This window comes from Babylonia areolata, chromosome 33, assembly GCF_041734735.1.
Source record: "Babylonia areolata isolate BAREFJ2019XMU chromosome 33, ASM4173473v1, whole genome shotgun sequence".
Classification (NCBI taxonomy): Eukaryota; Metazoa; Mollusca; class Gastropoda; order Neogastropoda; family Buccinidae; genus Babylonia; species Babylonia areolata.
The window spans coordinates 8,179,964-8,207,473 of record NC_134908.1 but is presented as its reverse complement, the minus strand read 5'-3'; the positions used below and the strand labels follow the sequence as shown (position 1 = coordinate 8,207,473).

Below are 27,510 nucleotides of genomic sequence, written 5' to 3'. Positions count from 1 at the left end.
CAGTATTGTGATGACATGATGAATCCTAGCTGGCTATATACCAGTTAATTCAACATCTCCATACTGCACAAAATGGTGATAATATGATGAATCTTAGCTGGCTACATGTCTGCTTATTCTGCATACAGCACAGCATTGTGATCACATCATGAATCTTGCTGGAAAATCCAATTCCCACACAGCACATCACTCTGGTAAGATGAATCTAGATGTCTTTTTCAGATATTGCAGTCAATAACGTTTCCATACAACACAGTACTGTGATAAGACGATAAATCTAGATGGCTAATTCTACAGTAAACAGCATTTCCATACAGCACAGTACTGCGATGCACAGTTCTCCGATAAGATAACGAATCCAGATGGCTGTTTGTACAGTTGATAGCATTTTCATACAATACAGCGATACTGTGGTAAGATGATGAATCTAGATGGCTACTCCTACAATCAATTTAAAAAAAAAAAAAGAAAAAAGCAAATTGCGAAGAATGGAAAAGCAGCCGACAGTGAGTGCGAACACGCTGAAAATGTGTTAAGAGGACAAAAAGCCAACAGCTAAAATACAGGAGAAAAGAAATGTGTAAAATGAAGGGTTTTTTTTTTTCTAGGATGAGAAGTAGAGGCTGGGGGAGGGCGAAAAAACATGACAGAAAAGAAAAACAAAACAAAATGGCAAATCAAATATAACAGAGGCTCTAGCTCTGTGAACCCCTTTGTGACTGAACCAGGGTGAATAGTTACTGCAGTTTTAACTGCAGCTACAATGGCGTATTTCAAGAAAGAAAGAAAGAAAGAAAAAAACAGAGTACTGATGACATCTGTACTGGTTGGCCATGGAAGTGAAAACATTGTTGATTCATACCGGTGTCAACGTGTGTGCACAAAATAACATGTTAGCAATATTCCTTTAGTATTATCATTGTTCACCAGTCGTCACATGAATGAATTTTGTGTTTGTGTAGAAGCACCCAATAAGCTCCAAACTTGTTGCTGCTCTGGGTTTGTTGTGTTCTTGTGTGTAACATATTCCCTTTCAAGACTTGTTTTAAACCAGTCACAATGGCAAAACTCCCCTCTGTCCAGCAGCAGGTGCAATTCATAACAGTTCCTTGGTGACACAGCCCTTTATCTAAGTCTGGGCGTACCTGACCCGTCAATTCCAGAGTTTAGGGAGAAGAAAAACTTCCTACTTTCAAACCTGCCCCGGTAAAACAATAAACCTTCAACCTTCCACACCCCCTAACAAAAACAGATTTTCTAAAAATCAGCCAGAACCATATGTCAAGCACAGAGAGGCTGGCATCCTTTGGGGCCTTGAACGTACAAACAATAAAGTGATTCTGAAGTATGCCAGCCTGGGGACAATTTATCCGAGCTAAGGTAACCACACTGTCACACCTGCCTTATGGGATGCATGTGACCGGCAGCAATCAGTATGCCGGTCAACCAACTCCAGTTGTGAGGAAGGTTAACAAAGAACGGTTGTGAAAAAAACCCAACCCATACTATGAAAAAACAAAAACTGATTGAAAAGATGAAATAAATAAAAAGAATGGACGCAAAATGGTTAGCAAAAAAGAATAGCTGTTAAAAATGGTTAACAAAAGCAGCATGTTGAAAAAGAACTAAAGTTAATAACACGCACGGAATACAACCGCCCTTCACCCCACCAACATACACGCACATGCAATCTGCAACGCACGAAAGGAGGCTCTACTGTACAGATGCAAGCGGGAACTCTCCACCCCTCCCCTTCTCCAGCAATCATACAGACCAACTGATGCAGCGCAGATGTACAGGACAGCAAGGCCCCATCCCCTCCCCACCCCTGAATCCCCCCAATGCAGATGTACTGATGAGCAGATGAGCGAAACCCCCCTTCCTTCCTCCCCAACCCCCACCAAACCCCTCCCACACCCACAGACAAAACACCCCTCCGCTTCACACACAAGAACACAGAAGTCGAACGAACTGACAAAGAGCAAGCAGAACTGCCAAACACTCCTCCAGCTTTCTTTCCGCACGAGAAATGCCGTGCCTTCCGACCCCGTTCCGACCGACACATGAAGACTACACGACAGAGGGACAGGACTCAGCAGAACTCACCTGAATGACAGTGCAGGTGTCTGTCCAGGTGCTGCTTCTGTTTGAAGGCCTTGTCACACAGGGAGCAGGGGTACGCTCTCAGGTCTGTCGTCCCCACCGCACACACCACACCGACACCACAACAGAAAAACCAACGGAAAAGGGTGAGACACGAGCAGGGCACAACACAGATAAAACTAAATACTGAGGAAGATGTGTCACACCAGTGAAGTATACAAGAAAGTGAAATCTTGTTGATTCTGAGTAGTGAATTCTATTCCTTATGTATCCAGTATCAGAGAATCTATGCCAAAGAATACTGTCACCAGCACAAAGACACAAGCTTTTTCAACCTGCAACGGGCTCCTACCCAGAGGTGAGAGTGAGTGTGCTAATGGAAAGACCAGGGGCCACGCAATCTAGTCATATACTGAAGGATTTGTCTGGAAATATCGCTAAAATTTCTAAACCTCCAGTACCAGATGTTTCCATCATTCTGGTCTGGTGGACCAGGGATTTATTGTGAAAGGAAGCGCACAGTGTAACCCTGTCAACAACCGGTGCAACAGCCAAATGGTTAAAGCATTCAATCTTTAACCCATGGGTCCCGGATTTGAAATCCCTGTTTCAGTGCCTGATGAAGCCTTAGGGGTGGATTTTTCCCTATCTCCCTAGTCAACACATACAGGCCTCCTGGTTCTTTATACAAAAGATGAAATGTGTACAGGTTATGGAAACAACACAACCAGCAAGCACATTCCTGAAAATGGAACATTGCTGCCAGTGCCACCATGGTAGAGTAAAAATGGTATCGCACTTGTACACACGAGTGAATGCGGAAAGTTGTAGCCCACAAAGCAGAAGAAGAAGCAGCCCAGTCAAACCAGTCTCAAACCAAAACGGGACATCCATAGCAGCACCATCATCCTCCTTATTGAGAAAAAAACTGCAGAAAAAAAACACATCCCAAAGTCTATGGCCTTCCAGGTCTCTGCTCTCCTCATGAACCTCAATGTCCAAATTTCTTCAATACTTCCATGCCTGTTGTGTGAGTGTATCAAAGCCTTCATCACCAGTAGTCACAGAGACTGTCACTAGAGAGAACTGACGGGAGTCACCACCTTTCCACAACTACTCCAGGAGAAACTGCATTCAGTAACTATTCCAGAAGACACTACCCTCAATCTGCTCCCTCAACGAGCTGAGTGTTGTATCAGGGACTTGGTAGATGGACGTCCTGCCCATGCTCAATCACAACAGACACAACTGAACACCACCACCTCAAAGACTCAGCTGCAGAGCAGGGTCTTCTCTAATGTATGACCTCACAACTACATGTAACTTGTATGTGTTTCTTACAGATGGCTTTTCGCAGTACAAGCAGGGCATTTATGTGACTACGGAAGGAGTTAATGAAAAATTCAGTTGAAAGAAAAAGAAGAGATGATCCCCACCCCCACCCCCTCTCGCCCCCCCCAAAAAAACCGCACCACCACCAAGAACAAAAATAAAAACCACACACACAAACCACACTCAACAAAACTTTCAGTCAAGTCAGTATAGACTAAGCGGAAGGTTTGCTGAGGGTTCAGTATTTCAGCCTGGGACTGTCTCAATAAAAACATTTCAATTCCACTTATGTATTAGCATTAATAGCAATACTGCCAAAAGATAAGAGAAAAGGTAAGAGTGCAAAGTGAACCAGGAGGAAATAAACGTTGGTTATTGTATTGTATTGTTGTGTATTAATTTTTTGTCCTAACAGATTTAGGAGAGAAATTCAGGCAGTTCTCCGCAAGGAAAGCGCAATTCCACAGTGCAGCACCACCCTTTTCAACACTTCCTTTATACGCACGCACTTTTTTTTTTCAAACAAAGATTACAATTAACCAATGTGTCAATATGAATATATTTGCAAAGTGTGGGGAAGTTTTATTTGTGTGCCCCCACCCCCCCACCTTTCTTTTTTTAATTCTAATTAAAATTCTAAATCAGAACCAATTCTATTTCAAGTCTGGCCTTAACAACGTCTGGTTGGCTGCCGATTTCCGACACTATTCCACTCACTTGAAAGTGTGTCGGACGCATTGTTACAACAGATTTTGATCTTTTTTTTAACGTTACCGATCTTACTTTAAGGGCGATAACTCACAATTTCTAGATAACTCAGACACTTTCCTTGCGAGTTCTTTCCCTTAGACCGTCGTCTGTTCGTTCTGTTGTTTTCTTTGTTCGTGAACTGGACAACCCGAAATCACAACAGCACATGGTTTTCAACATGGTGGCACCAAGGCGAAACCGATTCGTGTGTAACATAAGAATAGCTCAAGCACTTGAATTGATTCATGAAACCGGGTTTGATGATGAAGATGCTGTTGTTGGATTGTTCGATAATGCAGGTGACGAAATTTCGGACTCTGATTCCGACTATATTCCTGGTAAAATCGACGACGAAGTGCAGACACTGACGATGACGAAGGCGGAATGACCGGTCAGCAAAACACGACATCAACACGTGCGCTTGTTGCAGTGGCTGATTCTCCAACTAATGCAAAAGAACCCGAAGAGATGGAAATAGATGAGGACAATCTGTGCATTGTGTAAAAAAAAAAAAAAGTGTATGTGTGGTGTTTTTTCCTATGAGTACAGTCTGGCAAATGTTTTTCAGTGTGTTTCAAGACTGCAAGCAGCAATCAGTTTTTTGTTAATTTTTTTCCAATATATTCTAATCAAATATCTTTTTTTTATGCAGCATGTATAAATAGTATCATAAGCACATCAAACCAAGAGTACAGGAGTGTAACTGAACCAGTGTAGGATTCAGAGCATGAAGAAGTGGATTACCTGTGTTAAAAAATTTTTTTGTTTTCCTGCCAATGTGTATCATATTGGATTACCTATATCATCAAAACCATGTGGTTCCTTCACTTAAGGTAAGCATATTTAGTAAATTCATTGTTATATCTGTCCACTGGTACGTGTTTTATGTTTCTAAGGTGAGTGGTTGATTTTTTGTGATTTTTTAAAAACTGCTTAAAATAGTGCAATTATCAGTGGAAACCCGGTCATTTTGACTACAACATGATTGAGTTAAACCACACCTCTTCCCCTGCCTCTTCCTTGTCTTCAGTTTCTCCAGTTTCGAGTTATGCATGCGTGTGAATGTCTGATGTGAAAGCGCTTTGATTCGTCTCTGCCTAAGATTCAGTGCTACATTTGTACCATTTATTATCATTATATAATTATTTCTATACTACATTCTCATCTGAACATTGTAGTGCAGACTGAATTACACACTCCTATGCGTGTTTTACTGTGCCTATGGGCTGGCCAGACAGTCCGCAGCAGTGTAATCACTACAGCAATGGACTTGCACAATAGGGGCAAAAAGGTTAAATTTCTTTGAATCTTTAAAAGTCTGGGTTTCAACTGTGGGCTGATGACGTGTGTGGACAGAAAGAAAACAGAGCAATTAGTGGGCAAGAGACAGAGAAAGAGAGACAGAGAGAGAGCAAGAGAAAGAGCAGCTAAGTGTGAGAGAGAGAAGAGTGACAGAGCGAAAGACTCAGAGAGGGACAGAGAGTGAGAAGTGAGAGAAAAAGAATGAGAAGAAAGACAAAACCAAAAAAACAAAACCCCACAAAAAAACAACAAAAAAAACAAACAAACCCAGGAGGAGGAGGAGGAGAAGGAGGAAAAGAAGAAGAAAAAGAAGAGGACAGAACAAAGGATCAAACAGCAGTCAGACAGAGGAAGGGGAGGGAGGGAGGGAGGAAGGAAGCGTCTGTCTCACCAGAGTGACACTGTAGATGCCTGTCCAGATGCTGCTTCTGTTTGAAGGCTTTATCGCACAAGGAGCAAGGAAAGGCCCTCAGGTCTGTGTGCCCATGTCGCCCCACATGCCCACCACACACAGATCGCGACCCAACCAGACAGCCAAAACAAAAAGAAAGAAAGAAAAGATTGTGTGTGTGTATAAGACAGTATGCCACGGACGCAAGATACCAGATCAACATACCCCCTGATGAGTGTGAAAAGTGAAATTCAATGAGCAGCAGGCAGCAACCAACCAACCAACCAAATGCCAACGACTTCTTCAACACTGATGATGACGACATAATATTTTCTGTGATAATTATGTCTATGAAATGGCCGCAAAAGCTGTCCAGACTGAAGCAAAAGAAAAGGAGAGGGGGTTGAGGGTTAAAACACCAGCAGCAACAGATACACAACAAATTGAAACAGAAGCGGTTGAAATGACAGCTGGCTGGGATGTGATTGAGGACAAAAAAGATGATGGCAGCTATGGTGAGAGCAGCGTCGGAGTGAAATGCAGGACGACTGAGCCATAACAGAAATGTATCACATGACAGATGAAGTGACAGAAACCAGGTGACGGTGTGTGAGAGGGGAAAATCATGGCGAGGATTGTGAGGAAGGATGCACTACACACAAAAGGCAAAAATAAAACAGAACAAAAAAAAAGAAAAATCAAGGAGAGGCAAGGCCTTCAAGACTGACATGTGATACCCATTTAACTTGAGAGAGAGAGAGAGAGAGAGAGAGAGAGAGAGACTGCCCTTTTCTCTCTTGCAGGAAGAACTTTTCCTTCAGTATCATATGCCATACCATGATCTTGTCCTTTTATTCACCTCCAGATTCTGATGTCAATATCAAGCCATACCCATGACCAGTCACATTACATTTGATAATATGTGGGTTTAAGATTTAATATCTGTGTTTGATAATAACTGGATGGAAGTTACTGTCCATTTGATGATAACTGGGTAAAGAATAAAGATGCAATCTCTCTGATAATAATTGGATATAAGATGCAATCTCTTGTGACCTTGCTTTTTTCCCTTCTATTTTGCCAAATAATGACCTTGACCCCTCACCCAGTGGAATACTTCCAAGGTCTTATTCATACCTTCCAAGTCCGGTTCCCTTGCCACATGAAGTCACCAAGAAAATGCTGAGGTGACCAGCGGAATACTTCAAAGGTCTTAATCATACCTTCCAAGTCCGGTTCCCTTGCCACATGAAGTCACCAAGAAAATGCTGAGGTGACCAGCGGAATACTTCAAAGGTCTTAATCATACCTTCCAAGTCTGGTTCTCCTGCCACATGAAGTCACCAAGAAAATGCTGAGGTGACCAGCGGAATACTTCAAAGGTCTTAATCATACCTTCCAAGTCCGGTTCCCTTGCCACATGAAGTCACCAAGAAAATGCTGAGGTGACCAGCGGAATACTTCCAAGGTCTTAATCATACCTTCCAAGTCTGGTTCTCCTGCCACATGAAGTCACCAAGAAAATGCCGAGGTGACCAGCGGAATACTTCAAAGGTCTTATACATACCTTCCAAGTCTGGTTCTCCTGCCACATGAAGTCACCAAGAAAATGCCGAGGTGACCAGCGGAATACTTCAAAGGTCTTATACATACCTTCCAAGTCTTGTTCTCCTGCCACATGGAGTCACCAAGAAAACGCCAGCGTCAGCAATTACCACAGACACACCCTCACACACACACAGACACAAAGTCAATGCAGACTCACTTTGTTCACACACAAGAGTAAAAAAACTGGACAACTAATTATGGCTGGCATAAACCATGAAGACAGTGCAAGAAAAATGAGGAATGCATAATCAATATAGCTGATGACAGATGCAAAGCAGGTGATTGCAAAAGCAATGAGGTGTTGTGAACACATTTACATTTCATCATTTGGTATCTCTGACAGAGCTCCTTTATTGCACCATCTGACTATTTTGGTTATCATCACACTCACTCTGTAACTTTACTCTGTGTGTGTGTCGTGCACCCGTGAACCTTTCTGTGTGTTTGTGTGTGTGTGTGTGTACGTGTGCATGCATGTATGTGCATGTGTGCGTGTGTAAGTGCGCATGAGAGAGAGAGAGAGAGAGAGAGAGAGAGAGAGAGAGAGAGAGAGAGAGAGAGAGAGAGAGAGAGAGAGTGTGTGTGTGCGCGCGTGTATGCATGTGTACGTGCACGCGAGAGAGAGAGAGAGAGACAGAGAGAGGACAGAGAAAAGGTAAGAGACGGGCCAAAACATGAATGCAGAACTGAAACAATTTTACTGATATTCACAAAACCAGAGCTTCTCAAACGTCTTCCGAACACTACTTCTACTAGGTCTACACATGACATCTTCTGATGTGCTAGTCAGTGGCATGATTGAAATGGATCACCCAGTGCAACATGAAAAGATCATGGTTCCAAAAACCACAAAATCATCAGTGTCAGACTGCTTTTAGGCCACTCATCAGTGAAGACCCTGCCAAGTCGCTGCTCAGCCAATCTTGTGAGCATTCAACAGTGCCTCACTGCATCATTTCATGACGAATGAAGAGATGAGAACAAAGTTGAGGAGATCCATACTGGTTTGACATCAGATTCCAAGATATATCTCATAGGAAACTTTCCTTCATAAAATTATGTTTTAAAAATCTAACATATGTTCTGTAACTCACACGTGCAATGTACGACAGTTGTTTTGACTATGACCATGAGAACAACATAGGAAGCAACTGCTGTCCCCACTATCAGGAATAGAATTTGATTACAGTGGTACCCTGAAAGCGGAGTATGGCTGCCTACATGGCGGGGTAAAAACGGTTATACACGTAAAAGCCCACTTTTGTACATAAAAACAAATGTGGGATTTGCAGTCCATGAACGAAGAAGAAGAAGAAGAAGAAGAAGAAGATTACAGTGGTGAGTGTCTTGCCCAACTTACACCCCCACCCTCTCGGTCACGAGGGCTTTAGGACAATCGGCATTGGGATGGTTCCCAAAGGCCAACAAGCCACCAAGGCTGCAGCACTAAGAGCCAGTGCTGTCTTGCCTCCTAGCTTGAGAGTCACAGTCCTTCACAAAAGATTCAGCTGTAAGTGAATTCACACTGGAGTGGAGAAACAACTGATCAAACAGCTCTCACTTTTTCCACTGGTCAAACTGTGAACCAACACCAATCTCTGAGATAAACCGAGCAAAAAGTGCAATATGCAATAACCATCTGTTGTCCTGCCTAGTACCCAATACCTGTCTGCAGACAGACACAAAACACCTTAAGAATCTCTCGCCCCAAAGACGCTCAACCACTTCCTCTATTGAGGCATGCTTCCTTTCTTAATATTCTCCAGCGTCAACCAAATCCTGTGGGATGCAGACACCTGGTTCATGTCCCCCCCCAACCCCTCACAACATTCTTAAAGATGAACTAAAAAAAAGTGCATGACACTCTATCCCTGATCTCGTCTATCCTCACAAAACATGGGCCGAAAAACTTCACACATACCCTGGATCATCCAATCTTCAGCCTGTGATGTGTACTACTGTTACCACATCCTTCAAACCTGGGTTGTTGTCCCCCCCCCCACCCCCCCCCGTGCCAAGTGTATGCTTTACTTGCGATCTTGGTTTATCATCTCACCTCAAAGACTGGCACCCAGACCAGCACTGACAGTCTTGTGGAAGGGGGTAGGGGTAAAAATCTGGATCCATATGGGGCTTGAACCTGTGAGCACTTACTTCCTAGATGCGTGCATTTACCACAAGGCCTCCACCACTTATGAAGTTATATGCCTGTGAAGCAATGCCTTGGATTGCTTCTGCATAATTCCTGTCCACACTGTTATTTTTATTTTTTTGTTTCAGGGAAGGATTTTCTGGCGACGCGAGTCTGCCCACTCCTGCTGGCACTCAACTTATACTATAGTACCGCTGCAGCAGTATATTTTTTAAACAGCTTTTCAATTGAGGCAACACATTTCCTGGTGTTCTAATTAGGTCTTGTTTTCATTTTACTTCGGAATGGTGCAGAAATAAAACCACGCTCTTGCACAGATATAAAATCAATGTACCCCGCACTCCTGACATATGTACATATACATATGGATGTGCACCAAAAAAATGTGTAACTCCCATCTCCTGTCCAGAACCAAGACAGGAAGAAGGAAAAGCAGGGATGTTGAGGGAAACACAGATGAAATAGACTACACATGAGATGACAGATTATGGGAAATAGTGAACAGAGCAACAAACAGCAGAATTAAAAACACAAAGGAAGGCAAGATCCTTTTATCATAGTTTATAAAAACAGTTACCCCAGTTTTGAATGGAGTCTTCACCAGTGTGTGTGTGTGTGTGTGTGTGTGTGTGTGTGTGTGTGTGTGTGTGTGTGTGTGTAGAGAGAGAGAGAGAGATTCTTCCTTTCTCCCATCTAGTATGCAGCTCATCTGCGTAGACTGTGGCCCGAAGCTGAGATGGATTGGTAAATTATTAAAAGTGAAGATACTTGGGTATTGTGGTCAACAGTGGAGATGGAAGGGTAGATTATCAAAAATTAATGTTAGGTTAGATTGCAGTCAATAGTTAAGATGCAGGCGTACATTGTGGCTATAAGTTAAGAGATACAGGGGTACAGTGTGGCTTAAAATCTAAGATCCTGGGGAATATTGTGGCAAAAAGTTAAGATGCTGGGAAAGATAGTGGACAAACATGTGGGAGTATATTGTGGCTAGAAGATAAAATGCAGGGTACACTGTGGCTAAAAGTTCAAATGTAGGGGTACAATGTGGTTAAAGGATACTGGAGAAGCCCCGCCCCCCCCCGGTTTATTGTCTCATCCGAATGACTAGCGTCCAGACCACCACTCAAGGTCTAGTGGAGGGGGAGAAAATATCGGTGGCTGAGCCGTGATTTGAACCAGCACGCTCAGATTCTCTTACTTCCTAGGCGGACGTGTTACCTCTAGGCCATCACTCCACATATGCCTGGGTAGATAGTGGCAAAATGTTCTGTATGTAGGGGTACATTGTGGCTAAAAGATATTGAAGTAGAGAGTGGTTAACTGTTAATATGCTTGGGTAGACTGTGGCGATATGTTTAGATGTTGGGGTACATTGTGGCCAAACGTTTTAAAATGGAGTATATGGTAGCTAAAAGTTAAAATGTTCGGGTATATCATGACTAAAAGGTAAGATGCTGAGAATACTATGTGGCTAAAAGTTAAAATCCTGGAGTATATTGTGGCCAAACATTAAGATGATGGGGAACATCATGGCTGGAAGTTAAAATGTTGGGTTATATTGTGGCTTAAAAGTTATGATGTAAGGGGTGCATTGTAGCTAAAAGTTAAGAAGTTAGAGCCGATTGTGACCGAACATTAAGATGCAAGGGGTACAAATGTGGTCAGTTGATAAATGGTGGGGTAGATTGCACCTTAAAATCATGATGCCTATATATGAGCTCATTCCCTTTCCTTCCCCAACACTCAAACCACATATTCAGTACATACTGTGAGTTCAGTTTTGTTACCAGAGAAGAAGACTATCATCATCAGCATCCTAAATGCCACAATCACGACAACGGTGTTCTAGGTAGATCTGCATGAAAGGCTACCATTTACTTTTATTTACTGACAACAAAATGTGTACAAATGTTACTCATGACCTCCGATACATTGTTACTCACCTCCAGTCAGGTCCTTTCCTCTAGAAGCAGAGGTGGTCTGGACGCTAGTCATTCAGACGAGACAATGAACCGAGGTCCTTGTGCAGCATGCACTTTACGCATGTAAAAGAACCCCTGGGAATAAAACAAGTGACCCCAGCAAAATTCTGTAGAAAAATCCATTTTGATAGGAAAACAAATGAATTTGCAGGCAGACAAAAAAGGAGAGAGAGAGAGAGAGAGAGAGAGAGAGAGAGAGAGAGAGAGAGAGAGAGAGAGAGAGAAGAAAAGAAAGGTGACACTGCACTGTGACAATGTGCTCTACCTTGGGAGGGCAGCCTGAATTACGCACCGAAAAAATCTGCTGTGACTAAAGAGTGATTCAGCACTACACACAAGAAGTATGACCCTTGTTCAGTTTTGACTGGCAAACCCCACCACCGTTGACAGTGCTATCTTACTGACTGATGAGCAGAGGCCCATGCATGCATTACCTCAGAAATTCTTAAAATGCATAAATATCCATCCCCAACGCTTAAAAAAAAAAATGTTAAGGACACAAAAGATGTCCAGTGGGAGGGTGTCTGGGAGATTCAAGAAATTTCTAGAACAAACACATAAAAAGAGTGAAAATTGTGTACTGAGCTTCAGTTTGACGCTATGATCGCTTGCATCAAAGAGGAGATGTGTTTCCTTTTGCAGTTTCATGGCCAAGAAACAAAAGATGATTATAACTGGAAGGTATGCCCGCCTTTAAAATGTGTGTAGCAATGCAGATCTGACTGAAACGTGCAGCATTAGAGTGACCCTCTGAAGGTAGCCTGGGACCCACTAGAATCATGGCAAAGAGTCCCTGGCACCCTAGAGATATTTTAATTTATCTGAAGCCATTTAATATTCAATTGTGCAGCAAGCCCTGTTACGTTCAACTGTGCATCAAGTCCTGTTACGTTCAACTGTGCATCAAGTCCTGTTACGTTCAACTGTGCATCAAGTCCTGTTACGTTCAACTGTGCATCAAGCCTGTTATATTCAACTATGCATCAAGTGCTGTTACGTTCAACTGTGCATCAAGCCCTGTTACCTTCAACTGTGCATCAGCCTGTACTCTCTGTATGTGTGATATATTTTCACAATGACATTCTTACAGCATGTCATGGACTCAGCCAAATGGCTTACCAGATCTTTCTTTCTCAAGGTATCAATGTGAACATGATCATACATTTCTGAGTACACGTTTTGTTTGTGCACATGCATGCGTATATGATCTTGTGCACGTCACACACACACACACACACACACACCCAACAGTACTTGGTTGGCTCACCTGTGTGACTGGGAAGGTGTCTCTCATGGTTTAGAAGCTGGGTAGATAGGACGCATTCGCATCCATGTGTATGTTTATGTAGGAATCACACTCTTCTACACTTCATGTGCACACACACACAAATGCAGTCACTTGCACAGTGAAGTCAGCCCAGGTGTCTGTCTTTCCAGGTATGACTGCGTAGCTCCAAGTGCTTTTACACCAACCATATAGTACTGTTCACACACACGCACCCTGTACAACTTTCGCATATCTCACGTGCAGGGACACACACACATACACACACACTCACACACATGCAGCAAACACTCACAGAGTGTGGGTAAACGGACTGACTGACTCACCTGTGTGGCTGGCAAGGTGTCTCTCTAGGTGCTGTTTCTGTTTGAACGCTTTGTCACACGCCTGGCAGGAGAAGGGGCGGATATCTGCACAACCACCCTCAACACGTCACGTCCTTGTTCCCAAGATAATATTAAAAAGAAAGAAAAAAAAAAAAAGAGAAAAAAAGGGAGAGAAAACGGAAAAAAAAAACCCAATGATATAAGCACTAACAATAGTAAGGAAAAAAAAGAAGAAAATACAGGAACCCCCCCCCCACCCCCCCCCCCCCCCTCCAAGACATACCACACAATAAATTTGGAGAAAAAAAGAGAAGAAAAACAACAACAAAAAACCCCACCAGTATTCTGGACTAATCATTACTGCATCAGAAACTGGTCCCAGCCTGAAATGGATCTATATAGCTATACTATGTGAAGAATACTGACCCTAATATCACATACATCTTCACCCACATCATTTTCATTATCATTGTCATTATCCATCATATAATTAGTATAAAATACTATTCTTTTATACCACTGGATAAATAGGATAAAATCAAAATAATAATACCAATGACATTACGTTCTGTTTGATTTAAAATAACTGATTAATTTCAACACTTGGTTAACCCAAAGCTATTTCAAACGTTCCCAGCATGTTCCAGGGAAATTTACCAAGTCCTTGCCTGAAAAAACTTTACAAATCTCTGACGATGAAAGGGTACATTCAGGCATTTAATCACAAAAAACAGAAACTTAAAAAAATCTTTTAAGCACCAAAGGGGAAAAATTTTAAGTTACAGCGTCAGGAACCTATTTTAAAGACAAGATATTCTGAGAGTTGACTTATACCCCTTGTGTGAATCATCATCTGATACATAGAGTTGAACCGCAATTTTGGTTCCGGAAAAAATTCTTTAAGATTTTTTTTTTTTCCTCTTCAATTATTATTTCAACTTTATCAGAAATAGAAATTTAACTGCTAAATTTTCCCCAACAACAGAAACTGTACAATTTTTCATCAGTACTACAGAAAGACTCTTCAGGAATCTGAAAGGCATTTTTACAAATCACGCCCCCCTACCCCCAATTTTTTTTTTTAAATACATGAATTCTACAATATTCAAACACCATCAAAGCAGAAAACCCAAGCACTCAACAAAATCTAGTAGCCAAAGCTGACAATAGACTGGAAATACCTGTGTGCATGAGTTCATGACGACGCAGATGGTGGCTTCTTCGGAAGCTGAGCTGACACACCACACACCTGTATGGTCGCTCACCTGTGTGGATCCGGATATGTCTCCGCAGGTACTGCAACACAAACATCATCATCAATAATTATGATAATAATTACTTACTGCCCATTCCCATCATAATCAATGATAATAATTATTCATTGCCCTCTGGCATTTACAGCAGTGATGAAGAATGATAATCATAGTGGAAATACACTTATACAGCGCTTTCAAACCTCTCAAACAGGTTTACAATAACATGTCAGTCAATAACATTCACATTTGATCTTCTGCATGTGTATATACTCATGGAGGGAGTTCAAGCACTTGCAGGTCTGTACATCTGCTACCTAAAAAAATTTCCACACTAAACCCAACGGATGCCACTCCCAGGATTAAAACTTGGGACCCTCACATTTAAAAAAATTCCTGTCGCTTTAACCACTAAGCTGTTACGCCAGTCATTGCAAGATGTCAACCCATTTTCTGACCGAAGACAGCACAGAAACAAATCCACACCTCCTGTCCCAAGTGAGGTATTTCACGAAGCGAAAAGCACAATATTTCATGAGGCATGAAAATGCAGCAGATTCACAGAACTGATAAAGCACACAAAAATCAGACTGAAACAGAAAGTCAACACTTCTCCAAGAACTGGATTGAACTAGAAGAAGGGATGACCTTACAACCTGCAACTATACTTCTTCACTGGTTAGGCTCTCATGTTCGTTTGTTTTAGAGCTTACAGTACCACTGGTATTCTGTTCTGTGGGTATGACTACTTTCAACCTGCTGTTAAGACCTATGTGTTCCAATTCTGGTCAGTATTGGGGGAAAAAAGTTGGGAAAAAAAGAGCTCAGATTCTGAACGTACGTTTTCTTTACTTAAAATATATACTCCACAGATAAACGTAATGCTTACTACTACATCCTAGTAAATGTATTTTACAGAGAACGACCCCCATCCCACATTCTTTTTACACCTCTTTTAACTTTTTTTCCACATCAGCTTTATCTGACACTGCCTTTCACAGGAATGTACTTAAAATCTAATTATATACAGACCTACGGTAGAGATTATAAAGAAGTTGTAAACGAACATTGGTTTTTACTTCTTTTTTTCCATCAGTTTTTCTGACCCAGATTTCCTCCCACAAGTATCTACTTTTTTCCCCTTTTCTAATTCGTACGGCAGCGTTCATTCAAAAGAAAGTAGCCAACACTACAGACATCGGATTCTACCTATCACCGGATTGAACAAATTTATTCCTGATTCAAAAAACCAAAAGAGGGAAGGGAAGACGGGAAAAAGAAGGTACTAAAAGCCAGGGATGAGTGAGCGAACAGGGACTGACAAAAAGAACAAGTACGGCGGTTACCTCTTTCTTGGAAAAGCCCCGGCCACAGTACTGACACGAGTTGTTGGAGTTGGTGTAGGGGTGGTGGTGGTGAGGGTGGTGGAGGGAAGAGGTGTTGGAGGTTAACAGGCGATTGGCTGACGACCGGGCTATCTCCTGAACAGAGGCAACACACGCTTTGTTTGTTTGTCGGTCGCTCACAGTGCCCAGAGACAGAGACAGAGGTACGGAGGACAGACAGCCCACTGATGGGAGCAAAAAAACAGGAATGGAAAATGCAGTGACAATGGGGGATGTGGTGGGTATGTGGGTTGGTGATGGGGAGTGGAGGATGGGGCGGGATGTCAAGCAGAAAATAGTGCAGGGAAAAAGGGAGGTCGGGGTGTGTGGTTGGGGGCGGGGGATCCAAACAGAAACGTAAAGTGCAGGCAGAGTTGGGTATCGACACTGGGTATCATGCAGAAACGCAATATGCAGGTCATTGGTGGGTGTGGGGAGCTGGTGGATTTAAGGGTGAGGTGGGGGATCATCGGAAGTATATGGACAATGTGAGCTGTGGTGGACTGATGGGTGTGAGACTGGAGGGGAGACTGGTGGGGTTGGGGGGTGTCGAACATAAATGGAAAGTACTGGGAGAATGGGAGACGTGGCGGGTTGAGGGGGTTGGGTTGGTCAGCATTTGAACTGAAATAGTACAGGGATATTGGAGGCATGCAAAGTGGGCGGCAGAGGTGTCAAACAGAAATGGAAAGTGCAGGGATACTGAGAGCATGGGGTGGTGGTGGCTGTCAAGACAGGAATGTAAAAAACTGAAAAAAGAACATGCAAACATGTGGGGATTGCAAGGGGAATCAAAACAGAAATGTAGGGTGCGGAAAGAGTGAAATAGGACAGGTGATGGTAAAATGGGGTCAAAACAGAAATGCAAACGACAGAGTTGCGGTGTAGAGGGAAGAATGACAGCCATATTTTCCAAACAAAAAGAATCCTCAGCTTTAAGTGATGCATGAAGGAGAGAAAGCGGATAATATTCCTCCACCAAGATTGTATGTATTCCACTTTACCAGTTTGTGGTAGTGGTTTTCACAGGGAACAGAAACCAATCCAACTCATTAACTTCTAATAAAAAGAAACAGTGAACCTCCTTTTACACAGAAAAAAAAGAAGAAAAAAAAAAGCGGACCCTCTTGCCATACACTCTGATACAGAAAAAAGTTGCACCATTTGTCTACCAATTTTCAGTCAGCATTCTGCATCTGCCCCCCACCTCTTTAAAGTTTTGTCTTCTGTCAAAAATAAGGCGAAACACTGATGACACGGACGGAGCATGTGAGCGTTTTTTTTTTTTTTTGTTTTTTTTACCTTGGACTGTATCCACATTTCACATGTTGGGCAAGTTTTAAATTTCAGTCTCAGTAACCTTGCACATTTTGTTTCCAGTTCACCCCTAAGTGTCTATTTTGGAGAGGTCTAGCCCAAAAGCATATGTAATAACACTAATATCCTGTTTACCTTACTCTGTCTCTTTGTATACTACTTACTTCCAGCTGAAATCATTTTTGGAGCAAAGACTCAAGATCCCTTGGGAAAAAACATTAACATTCAGTTAACTTGTGAATGGTCTTTTATTTTATTTATTTATTTTTTAATAACTTGGACGGTATCCACATTTCACATGCTGGCCAAGTTTTAAGTTTCAGTCTCAGTAACCTTGTGCACTTTGTTTCCAGTTCATCTCTGAAAGTGTTTGGAGAGGTATGCTGTAAACATAATATATTGAAATAACTGATTTGTTTACCTTACTCTATGTCTCTTTATATTCTACTAACTCCCAGCTGTAATCACTATAAAAACCGACAACAAAAAACAAACAATCAAAAACATTCAGGTATTAACTTTTTAACTGATTCTGCCTAACATGACCCCAATCCCACATCTGCTTTAAGTGAGAGCACTGCTTACTAATGACATGATTAACACTCACCTGTCAGAATTTCTAGTTTTCCTGGTGAAATCTTGACCAGATTTTCTAACACACAGCCACGTTGAAATATTTTCACACACATGCACACACAACAGCCTCTCATTTCCTTAATTTCTTTGTGTCCCAATACTATAACCTCCCCCCCTCCCTCCACAGCAGTCAATGAAGCATCTCAGTGTAAAAGTTACTAAACACTGCAATGAAATGAAACTTAACTTGCACACTGGTAAACACTCCTGATTTTGTTAGTAGTCGTACCATTATGATCTGACATGGTCTTTTAGAAACCAGATTTCCATAGCACCTAGATACACTTGCAAAAAAGTGTTAATGCTTTCTCCACTTGTCAGCTAATTTCTTATTTGTCAGTGATAAGAAGATCGTGTATTGGATTCAGTGCAGATTGATCACACTTTTCTCCGTCTGTTTTCACTTCAACTCAACCACTTTTAATCCCAGAAATGATCAGGGAAAGAAAGACCACACAACCAAGAGACAATAACAGAAAAATAATGATTCAATGAAGATCAACCACTGTAAGTGCATACAGACTGTCCTAAGGACGGTAAAATGGAAGACCATTTGTTTGCTCAGCAAGGACAAGTATGAGGGGACAAGCAGTTTTTCTTTAAAATTTTATTTTTTATTTGCTTGTCTTGAATATACCTAAATAGCTTTAATTTTAGGCTCTGGCAGTATAAAAATGTTAATAAATCACTGACAAATCATCTAGGAATTTCTATCCCTGCACTCACACACACATTTTCCACAGATGTGACCAGCAAAATTCCACTTTTCACCAACAACATTGAAACTTTTTCATACTGAACATGATTCCACTGCACCGCTGATGCAACAGACTGGAGAATATACAGGTAATGAGGTTTAATTTTCATTACTTTTTTTTTCCAATTCTTTTTTTTTCAATGCATTACAAGATCTTTGTTGAAATGGCACTGGTCAAGGATTTTAAATAAATTTCCAAGATTTTTTCCAGACTCTGAAAGGCAAAAATTCTTTTTTTCAATGCATTACAAGATTTTTGTTGAAATGGCACTGGTCAAGGATTTTAAATAAATTTCCAAGATTTTTTCTAGACTCTGAAAGGCAAAACTTCTTTTCCCTAGACTTTTACAGCCCTGGAGGAAATGGTTCTCCTATTCTCCCCTAAGACGTTTCCAAACTTCCATGAGACCCTGCACACACACACAAACACACACACACACAGAGCCATTCACACACACACACACACATACACAGAGCCACTGAATCACACGCACAAAGCCACAAACACAGAGAGCTACAAACACACAAACAGCCACATGCACACAGTGCCAAACATACACGCACACACACACGCAACAAAAGACATACAACCACCCCACCACACCCACACTCACCTGCTTGCTCTGCACCACCGTTGTCACATCCGTCTGCACTGCTGCGTCTATGGCAGCGCCGGAGCGCGGCAGGTGTGACTGGGGCTGTGACGGCGGTGGAGGGGGAGGGTGGCCCTGGTGGTGGTGCGGGGGCCCGGGCAGGGGGCCGCCCACAGGCTGACCCACGTACTGCGCCGCTGCTGCTGCTGCGAGCTGGTCCATGATGGCAGGGGGAAGGGGGCCTGGTCAAGGGGCGGGAGAGGAAAGAAAAATTTAAGAATCCAGAAACATTTCACTTACTAAGATACTTTAATCAATGTTTGTTCTTTACAGCAGTTTATATATCACAGACTGACATAAGCTTACAGTTGGGCCAACAGCAAAATGGGATCTGTATGATCAATGGTTTCTCCATTGCAGTCAGAAGTCATTTACAGCTTAGTCTTTTGTGAAGGACTATGAGACTCTTAAACTAGGACTAGGAGGCAAGATTGTACTGGCGTTTGGTGCTGCAGCCTTGGGGCTAGCTGGCCTTTGAGAACCATCCCAACACCGACTGTCCTAAAACCCTCTTGGCCGAGACAGTGGGGATGTCATTGGGCAAGACCCTCTCCACTAAAATCAAATTCTAGCCCAGACAGTCGGGACAGCAGTTGCCGACTTTCCTATTCTGATCGAGTTGGACACGACTATCATACATTTATGGCATTGTTTTGTTGTATTCAACCGCTTGCTTGACGAAAGCCTAAGAAAATTAGAACACTTATTTTACTTTGATGGTCGTTATCAACCAGGCAAAGACAAGGCAAAAAGTTAATTTCTCATGCCCCCTGGGGGCATTCAAACGTTACATACATATTTCTTTCACACACAGTGACATACCATACAAACAAGTGATGTCAAAAGAACAAAAAGAAAATAAATGAAAGCCCATTCAAACTATCTTTGTCTTTACTGTCGCTGATATTTTAACTGCTTGATGACAACCATGATGTTGGGAGTCCCTGGGTGATAGCTTCTGGTTTAGTGGAATCTAACAAAACTCTACATCTCTCCCCTCCATGAACTGAAACTCTAGGAAACAAATGAGTGAATCAACTACAACAAAACAGCTGTGTAACAAAAGTCTTCCATGGTATCACAAAACGATAATCAAGTTAATTGAGAACATAGGCAAGTTTCTTTGTTATTTGTCTTGCGTGGATCACCTGTATGTCTTTGCTGGTGCAGCATCAGGTATCATGTTTTGAGTGTGTCTGGATGGTGTTTGTTCTGGTTGTGATGTGGGCGTTGAAGAATGGAGTTGTATAGGAGTTTCAGTGTGACTGATGATGTGATTGTTCTTGGATGTGTGTTGGTAACTTGTATCAGGTTCAGGAGTGTCACTGTCAAACTTTTGTTTTAGCCATGCCCATTCACTTCCAGTTCAATGTTTGTTGTTACCAGACTTTTACTAGTTTAAGGGGCTTCTCGAAAAACACTGTTGTTTCTTGTGACCAGATTTTGACCCTGTCTGGTGGCCACCATCAACATCTTTTGCCTGTCAGCGTACATTACTCTTGATGTCTTATCTACTTTAAAACACCCATGGTCTCTTGCTAGTCTTAGCATATCAAATTCTTCGGACCGTAGGTCAGACTTCTTTAAACAAAAATTTGGATAAAAAAAAAAAGTAAATGTGGCGCGATGTAAATGGATCAGTCTTCACGCTTTGACATTTCCTTGAAACTTGTAAATGAGGGAGAAACAACTATTACTCTCTTAGGTTCACACTGCAGAATTTCTTTTCACAACTAAACTGACAGACACAATAAATCATTTCAAAACTAAAAGCAGCAAATGTCAAAGTTGTGGCTGGTAAATGTGAGAGAGAGAGAGACATGGAGGGGGGTGGGGGAGGCAGAGCATGAGAGAGAGAGAGAGAGAGAGAGTCAGAGAGAGAGAAGAAATGAAAACTTATTTTTCAAGGCTAGAGATTTCTTTTTAGGCATGGCCTATTCCTCCAATCTTTCCTTGCAAACATTCTACATCAGCTTATCTACTAAAAGAGTACATATACATGTATTGAAGAAGAAAAAAACAACAACAACAAATCTTTATGCAGATGTGCATGTATGATGAAGAAAGTAAAAATCAACAATGAACAAACTTCTTTGGTAACATTTTAAAATTACCAACTGCAGACTTTTTACATCAATTCTCCCCCTATATCTTTCTCTGTCCCATGCTCCATATCTCACACACACCCTGATGTACTAGATCAGACACAGACACACACATACTCACTATCACACATCCAGTTAACATCACACATACTCTGATCACAATTTTTCAGCTCAATAACACAACACAGATTTAAAGTTATACTATCAATATAATCAGTGGTATGTTTCAGCATGGACTCTGTCTTCTTGAGACAGCATACGTGGCCAAAACTGAGCACCTACAATGTCTTTTACATTAAAAAGTTATATTTTTTGCTCCCCAAATCGTACACTAAACATCTCACACACACCATCATGCAGTCAAAATACTAATATACGCAGTGCAATCCATTTAGCACAAAGCTCAGATACAAGTAATACTGGCTCTGGATATTATACTGGCTTTACTGGCTCACCGTTTCACACAGAATCAAGTACAATATGAGCACTCACTGTTTTTAATAAGTCTGCCCCTTCCTATCTCCATGACTGCCTCCAACTCTACACTCCATCACAGGCTCTCTTATATCTTCAGCTTAAGCTCTACTCTGCTTTTGCATTCCCATATTAAAAAAACTCTTCAGCAGTTGGCAGTTCGGTCTCTGGACCCACATGAAATAAGCCAACCGCTTTCGCTTTGTCAAATCTCTTCATAAGTTCATTCAGCTCTTTTGAGCCTGGCCTTAAAATATACCTGAAAAAAAACAAACAAACAAAAAAAAAAACCTCTCTCAACACCTCCCACAACCCCTTCTGTACCTGTTTTGCAGTCCAGTTTCTCTAGCTCTCTACAAATTTGATATTCAAAGTTTTGCATTTTTTCATTACTGAATGAGATATGATTATGAATGTGAGCGAATCACTGGTGTGAAAGCACTTTGATGCGTCTCTGCACGTGATTCAGCGCTATATAAATATCATTGTTATCATCAAGATTAACAAACATTTCAGAAACCTTTCATAAACACCAACAATTTAAAAACTGCATGGGGAACCCAGAAAAAGACGAAAAAAGGGACTTGAAAAAAAAGAAAAGAAAAAAGTTCTACAACTTTATCAAAACAACACTGTATGAACTCAGTATGGATCAAATCCAATCCTACTGCTTGTGGTTTAGCCATCTGGAATGGGGTCATCTGAACAACTCAAGGCTGAAAATAAAAAAGGAAAAAAAGAGAGTTAAAAGTAACAGATCCCATAGCTTTTCAAGGCCATCAGGGCTGTGAATTCAAATTCACTGTGTCAGGATAGGAAGGTGGGACCCAATCCTCTCCTTTCCTTGCTTTTAGTTTTACTTTCCCCAAACCAAAGTCAGGCACCGACTGACACCTAGGTGGAGTGAGGAAAAGCAGAGTCAAGTGTCTTTCCTAAGGACACGGCATCATGCTAAATCAATGGGCTAAAACATCAACATACTTATGACTCAAAAGACCCGGTATGGGTAAAAATACTCGCAATCATTTAGTCAAAGTGAGAGAATAACATACCATAGCCGGTCTCAACTGTTTGCACAGCCTCTGCTTGCAAGTACAGCCGAGAGTTGGGCATGTTCTTGGCCGCATTTTTCAGTATTTCTTCCATGGGAAGAACCAAGCTTCTGCAAAAAGAAAGAAAGTGTCATATAATATCTGTTGTCACAGAGACATGTTTACCCCCTAATAGGGATCAGTGTAGTTTAGGGTAGGTGAAAGCTAACCAAGCAGATATTATTAAGAACTCAAATTCAAGGCAAACTATCAAACAAAAAAACAAGCAAAATACTGTACATGTAATGTTTGGTCCATAAGGCACACAGTTTTTTTGTTTTCTTTTGATTTTTTAAATATCTGACAAAGTGCTTGAAATCATTGGCTGGCGAAATGATCACAAACATGTTTATTTGTCCCACATAAGGCAGTTCCATGCTGCTGATGGGCTCATACTTAAAAGTAAATAGGAAGGCAGGGGAAATACAAAGCATAAAATGATAAATGTTTGTACCCACACGGACACACAGCCATAAATCATATTGGACATCACTATATGTACGTTCTACACAAACTGTATAAATAATGTTCAAAACCAAATCATGCTTTATGTTATAGGAAGACCATGATATAAAACTAACAAACATTCTCTTTAGAAAACATCAGATAAAACATAAAACTCTGATTAATTTATTAGAATAAGCAAACCAGGTATGAAGGGCTAATGCTTTTTTCTTTCGTTCTTTTTTCCTTCTTCAAATACTGATTACAGTGACTCATGAACATGTTTTTGCTTGTTTTTGTGCATTTATTTCTTCCTATCTCTTATCTTTCTCTTTTGTTTTTGTTCTCCTTGACAAACACTTCATGATTAAGTTGATCAACATATCCGTAAATAAGTAATTCATTTTTGATAACTGGCTATGTCTTGGTAATTTCTCCATTTTGGAGCTCAATAAAATGACCTCTGCCACCATTACCATAACTGACACTCAGACACAACATTAAATTCCCAAAACAACAAAAGTTTGTTCAGTTTGACTATCTGACCAAAGAACACAGTGAAGTAATTAAACCCCTTTGTCAATTTAAAATCAATCTAACACCACACCAAATCACAGTTAATATTAGCAATCACACTTATGTATATAGTCACTACAGTCAGTCCTTTCAGTTTTTTTGTTTTCATTTTTTTTTCTTCTTTTAAAAAAAACTAGTTTCAGGCTGGTTATGAACTTTTAGTTAATTGACTCGAGCAATTACTTCAAATCTGATGTTGTAATACTGTGAAAATTATATCACAAAACGAAAAACATTTCTTTTAACAAAGAGTATAAATCTATATCACATGACTTATAAACTATTCTATTCCAATACATCTCAAATTTCTGTGAGATTTACATGACTTCCTGACAAGAGAAAGTCCAGTTACATTACTCTCTTCAGAACTTGAAAGAAGCCACTTTATACAGTAATTCAACAAATTCACAATTTACATGCATCTAAAAACAAGTGTACCAAAATAACAAAGAAAATTTTGTTTAAGTACTTTTACTTTCAGAAAAATCACTTTGCTGTGATAAGGCTTGTACCATTGTTATTGTAACATAGTATTCATAAGAAATGTACATGGGCAGATACTGTTCAGTCTAAGTGCCTTCCATTATTTGCAGACCAAACTGTAAGCCAGCACAGCAAGCTTCTGCTGAAAACAAGAAATTTGATGTAGGCCTGTTGTGAAGGTGGTCTGGTTATTGAAGACATTACAATTTACATTCATTCGAGTATGGGTGAAACTGTATCATGCTGCATGAGAAATCTGGGTAAGTACTAAAACACCTTTCACTTGGTCAGGGGCATCTCAAATCTGCATACATTGTATTTCATGGTTTTCAATGTTACCATACAAAGTAACCAAAAAACCATTATCAAAATGTAACAATTTCATGGTCCATTGTAAAAATGTCTTTTAATATTGTAACTTCTAACTTTGAATAAGTTTAATTTAATTAATACCCTGAATAAAGTCAATCATTGATAAAACTGGTGACATCCACTATATCACTGTCAGATATAGAAGAGTGAATCAATAATAACACAGTACTGTATCACAGTTCATACCCCTTGGGGATTTCCCTATGCTGTATATCTATCTTCTGATTTCAGTACTTGATTTTATGCTTTATCTTTAATCTCTGTGATAATATGTAAAGAAACCCAGAGAGAGAGAAGTCTGAAGTCTGAATGGTTTATTGTTTAGGCCTTTCTGCCCGTGACAACAGGGGTAAAGGAGGGGGAGGGGGGGAGGAACTTCTGTGTTAACATCCATTATAAAGAACAATGTCAATATGAGTTTTTTTTATAACCCAGAGAGAGAGAGAGAGAGAGAGAGAGAGAGAGCGAGAGCAAGCGCCAACACACATAAAGAAGTAACATTACTAACAATCAAAAGCTTTTTGTGCTCTTTTCAATCATAACCCAAATCCTTATCATTATACTATAGATTAATATTAACAATATCATCGCAAAAGATTTTTGAAAGAAATAAAAAACTGAAACTTTTCTAGTTTAATTTCAAATCTGATGCTGTTCACAAGAACCAAATTTTTGAAGCCAAAGAATTTTGAAATTTTCATGACAGTCAGTCACACACTGTAGAAAAACATGTATGGCATTTAAAACATATTAACACACATGTTGTCATTATTGGTGTGTTTATGTGTGAAGGATGGGGGTGAGGTAGGTGCATGCGTGTGCGTGTGTGTGTGCGTGTGTGTGTGTGTACGCATATGTGTGTCACTGTGGACTGTGTGTGTAAGAGTTAAGTCAGTATTGTTCAAGTGTGTATGCATCTTTTTGTGCGCTGGTGTGTGAAGAAACACATGCAACAGTCAAATAAGCAAACTCACAAACTTGGTCCAAGACTAAGTCAAAACATGCGGATTAACAGTGACAGTAGGAAAGAGAATGAAAGAGAGAGAGAGAGAGAGAGAGAGAGTTAAAAGAGTTAAGCCACATCTGACATGCATTTTGCTGGATACACAAAGAACTTTCCGAATAAGTTCTAACTTTTAAACCCCAAGTTACTTTGACCCGGAGTCAAAATCTCTTCTGAGGATCACTTTTATAACACCTGGAGATCAGTGGTAAACTCCAAAGAAAAAATGAGTATATGAGCACATAATGTCTCTTAAAACAACAACAGACATTTACATCACTTTTGACCTACTGCCTAAAAATTAAGATGTCACAATTTTAAATTTGTGCTTCAGTACATCCAAGCTCTCCTTTCTAAGAACACATGGATCTATATTCTATGGATAATGAACACCTTACATGAACTGCAATCCTTTTTTTTTTTTTTTTTTTATCCTTTCTGTAACAAGTTTTATCACCTGAATACTAGAGGAAACAAACACACCTGTAAGCTATCCTTCAGAGCAATGAAATGGGACTCGCGGAAAGAAAAAATCTAAAACAAACAAAAGGCTGAGTCAGTTGTGGGTGGTGGGATGGGTTCTGGCGAACAGGGAGCTTTTTAGAAGGATTTTTGTGTTAATTAACTTATTATCTTAGAAACACAGCAAAATTTTGTTCTACTGTTTCCTACTTATAAAATATTACTGGTGGTATGGATTATTTTTGCTTTTGAATTACATTTTGATACTGTAAATAAAAGCATCAAAATAAAAGTCGTTGGAAAATAAAGAAAAGAAAGAATGATACACAGTCCACACGTCGGATTATAAGTATCACTGTAGTACTGATACATCACGGACCATGCGGTTTTGTCTTTTTGTCAGAAATTCATTCTAATTGAAATGCCAAGAACCTACGCCATGTAAATGACAAGCCCTGAATATGTAAAAGGGAGTTAACGTATTTCAGATCCACAACGGAAACAAAAAGAGTCGATTTTTTTTTTTTTTTTTTTTGCCGATCCCATCCTCGGACTGTTCAGACACAGAACGGAATCCCCCCCCACAAACTTAGTCGTGACTGGGAGCGCACGCATATTCGGTAAATGAAGGCGATATAAAAACAAATCGGATCTTTTGCCCTTTAAAAATTTAACATATTGTATAAAATTCTGAAGCAATTTCATGCCGAAATTATATGTAACTCTACAAAACCAAAGGCTTTCAAGTACACTTTGAGTTATATCGGCTTTCGACTTCAGCCATTGCGACGACTGCCGCGTCACCCCCATTCTCTCGCCCCCATTTTACCTCCACCCTCCCCGACAATCCAAACAAGCGGTGGAGGGGTCATGTAAGTCTGGGTCGAATTCGGCTTCCGACTGAAAAACCATTTGTAAAAAGTTACATTTGTTCATTAAATTACACATTTTCACAATTTTGGTGACTTAAATACTTACCCGTCGGTAGGAAGAGACAATATTTTCGGTCAATCCTGGTGGGTGAAGAATCTGGGGGCCCGACGGGGGACATCAAGGAAGTCTTCTTTCTCTCCCCCCCACACCAAAGAGTTTTGAAATTGTTATCTCCCTTTGGATTCATGCGGCTTGATTTTTTCTATTTCTATCGGACATTAGCAAGTTCTGAGACCAGTTACGATATGGCTTTAATTGATTATACTATTCTATATATTCAGAAGTTATGTGTTTTACTAAGAATCACTTTTCGTGACAAAGAGAAGGCAAAA

The 27,510-nt window shown here is 40.7% G+C and overlaps 1 protein-coding gene across 6 annotated transcripts in view; it reads right to left on the bottom strand.

Moving 5' to 3' along the window:
* The window catches only part of LOC143276982 (uncharacterized), a 41,548-nt gene extending 14,244 nt beyond the window's left edge, over positions 1–27,304 (bottom strand). For 3 of the 6 annotated variants that reach the window (XM_076581680.1, XM_076581681.1, XM_076581684.1), the window contains exons 1-8: positions 27,224–27,304; positions 22,867–22,976; positions 19,197–19,417; positions 15,834–15,968; positions 14,416–14,530; positions 13,235–13,318; positions 5,879–5,962; positions 2,107–2,190 (exon numbers count right to left, since the gene is read on the bottom strand). In XM_076581680.1, coding sequence (XP_076437795.1) covers positions 2,107–2,190; positions 5,879–5,962; positions 13,235–13,318; positions 14,416–14,530; positions 15,834–15,968; positions 19,197–19,417; positions 22,867–22,960 — 817 coding nt within the window. In that variant the 5' untranslated portion in view covers positions 22,961–22,976; positions 27,224–27,304. The remainder of the gene's footprint in view (positions 1–2,106; positions 2,191–5,878; positions 5,963–13,234; positions 13,319–14,415; positions 14,531–15,833; positions 15,969–19,196; positions 19,418–22,866; positions 22,977–27,223) is intronic. The other 3 variants (XM_076581682.1, XM_076581686.1, XM_076581683.1) reach the window with 2 other exon arrangements.
* Positions 27,305–27,510: the final 206 nt, after the last annotated feature.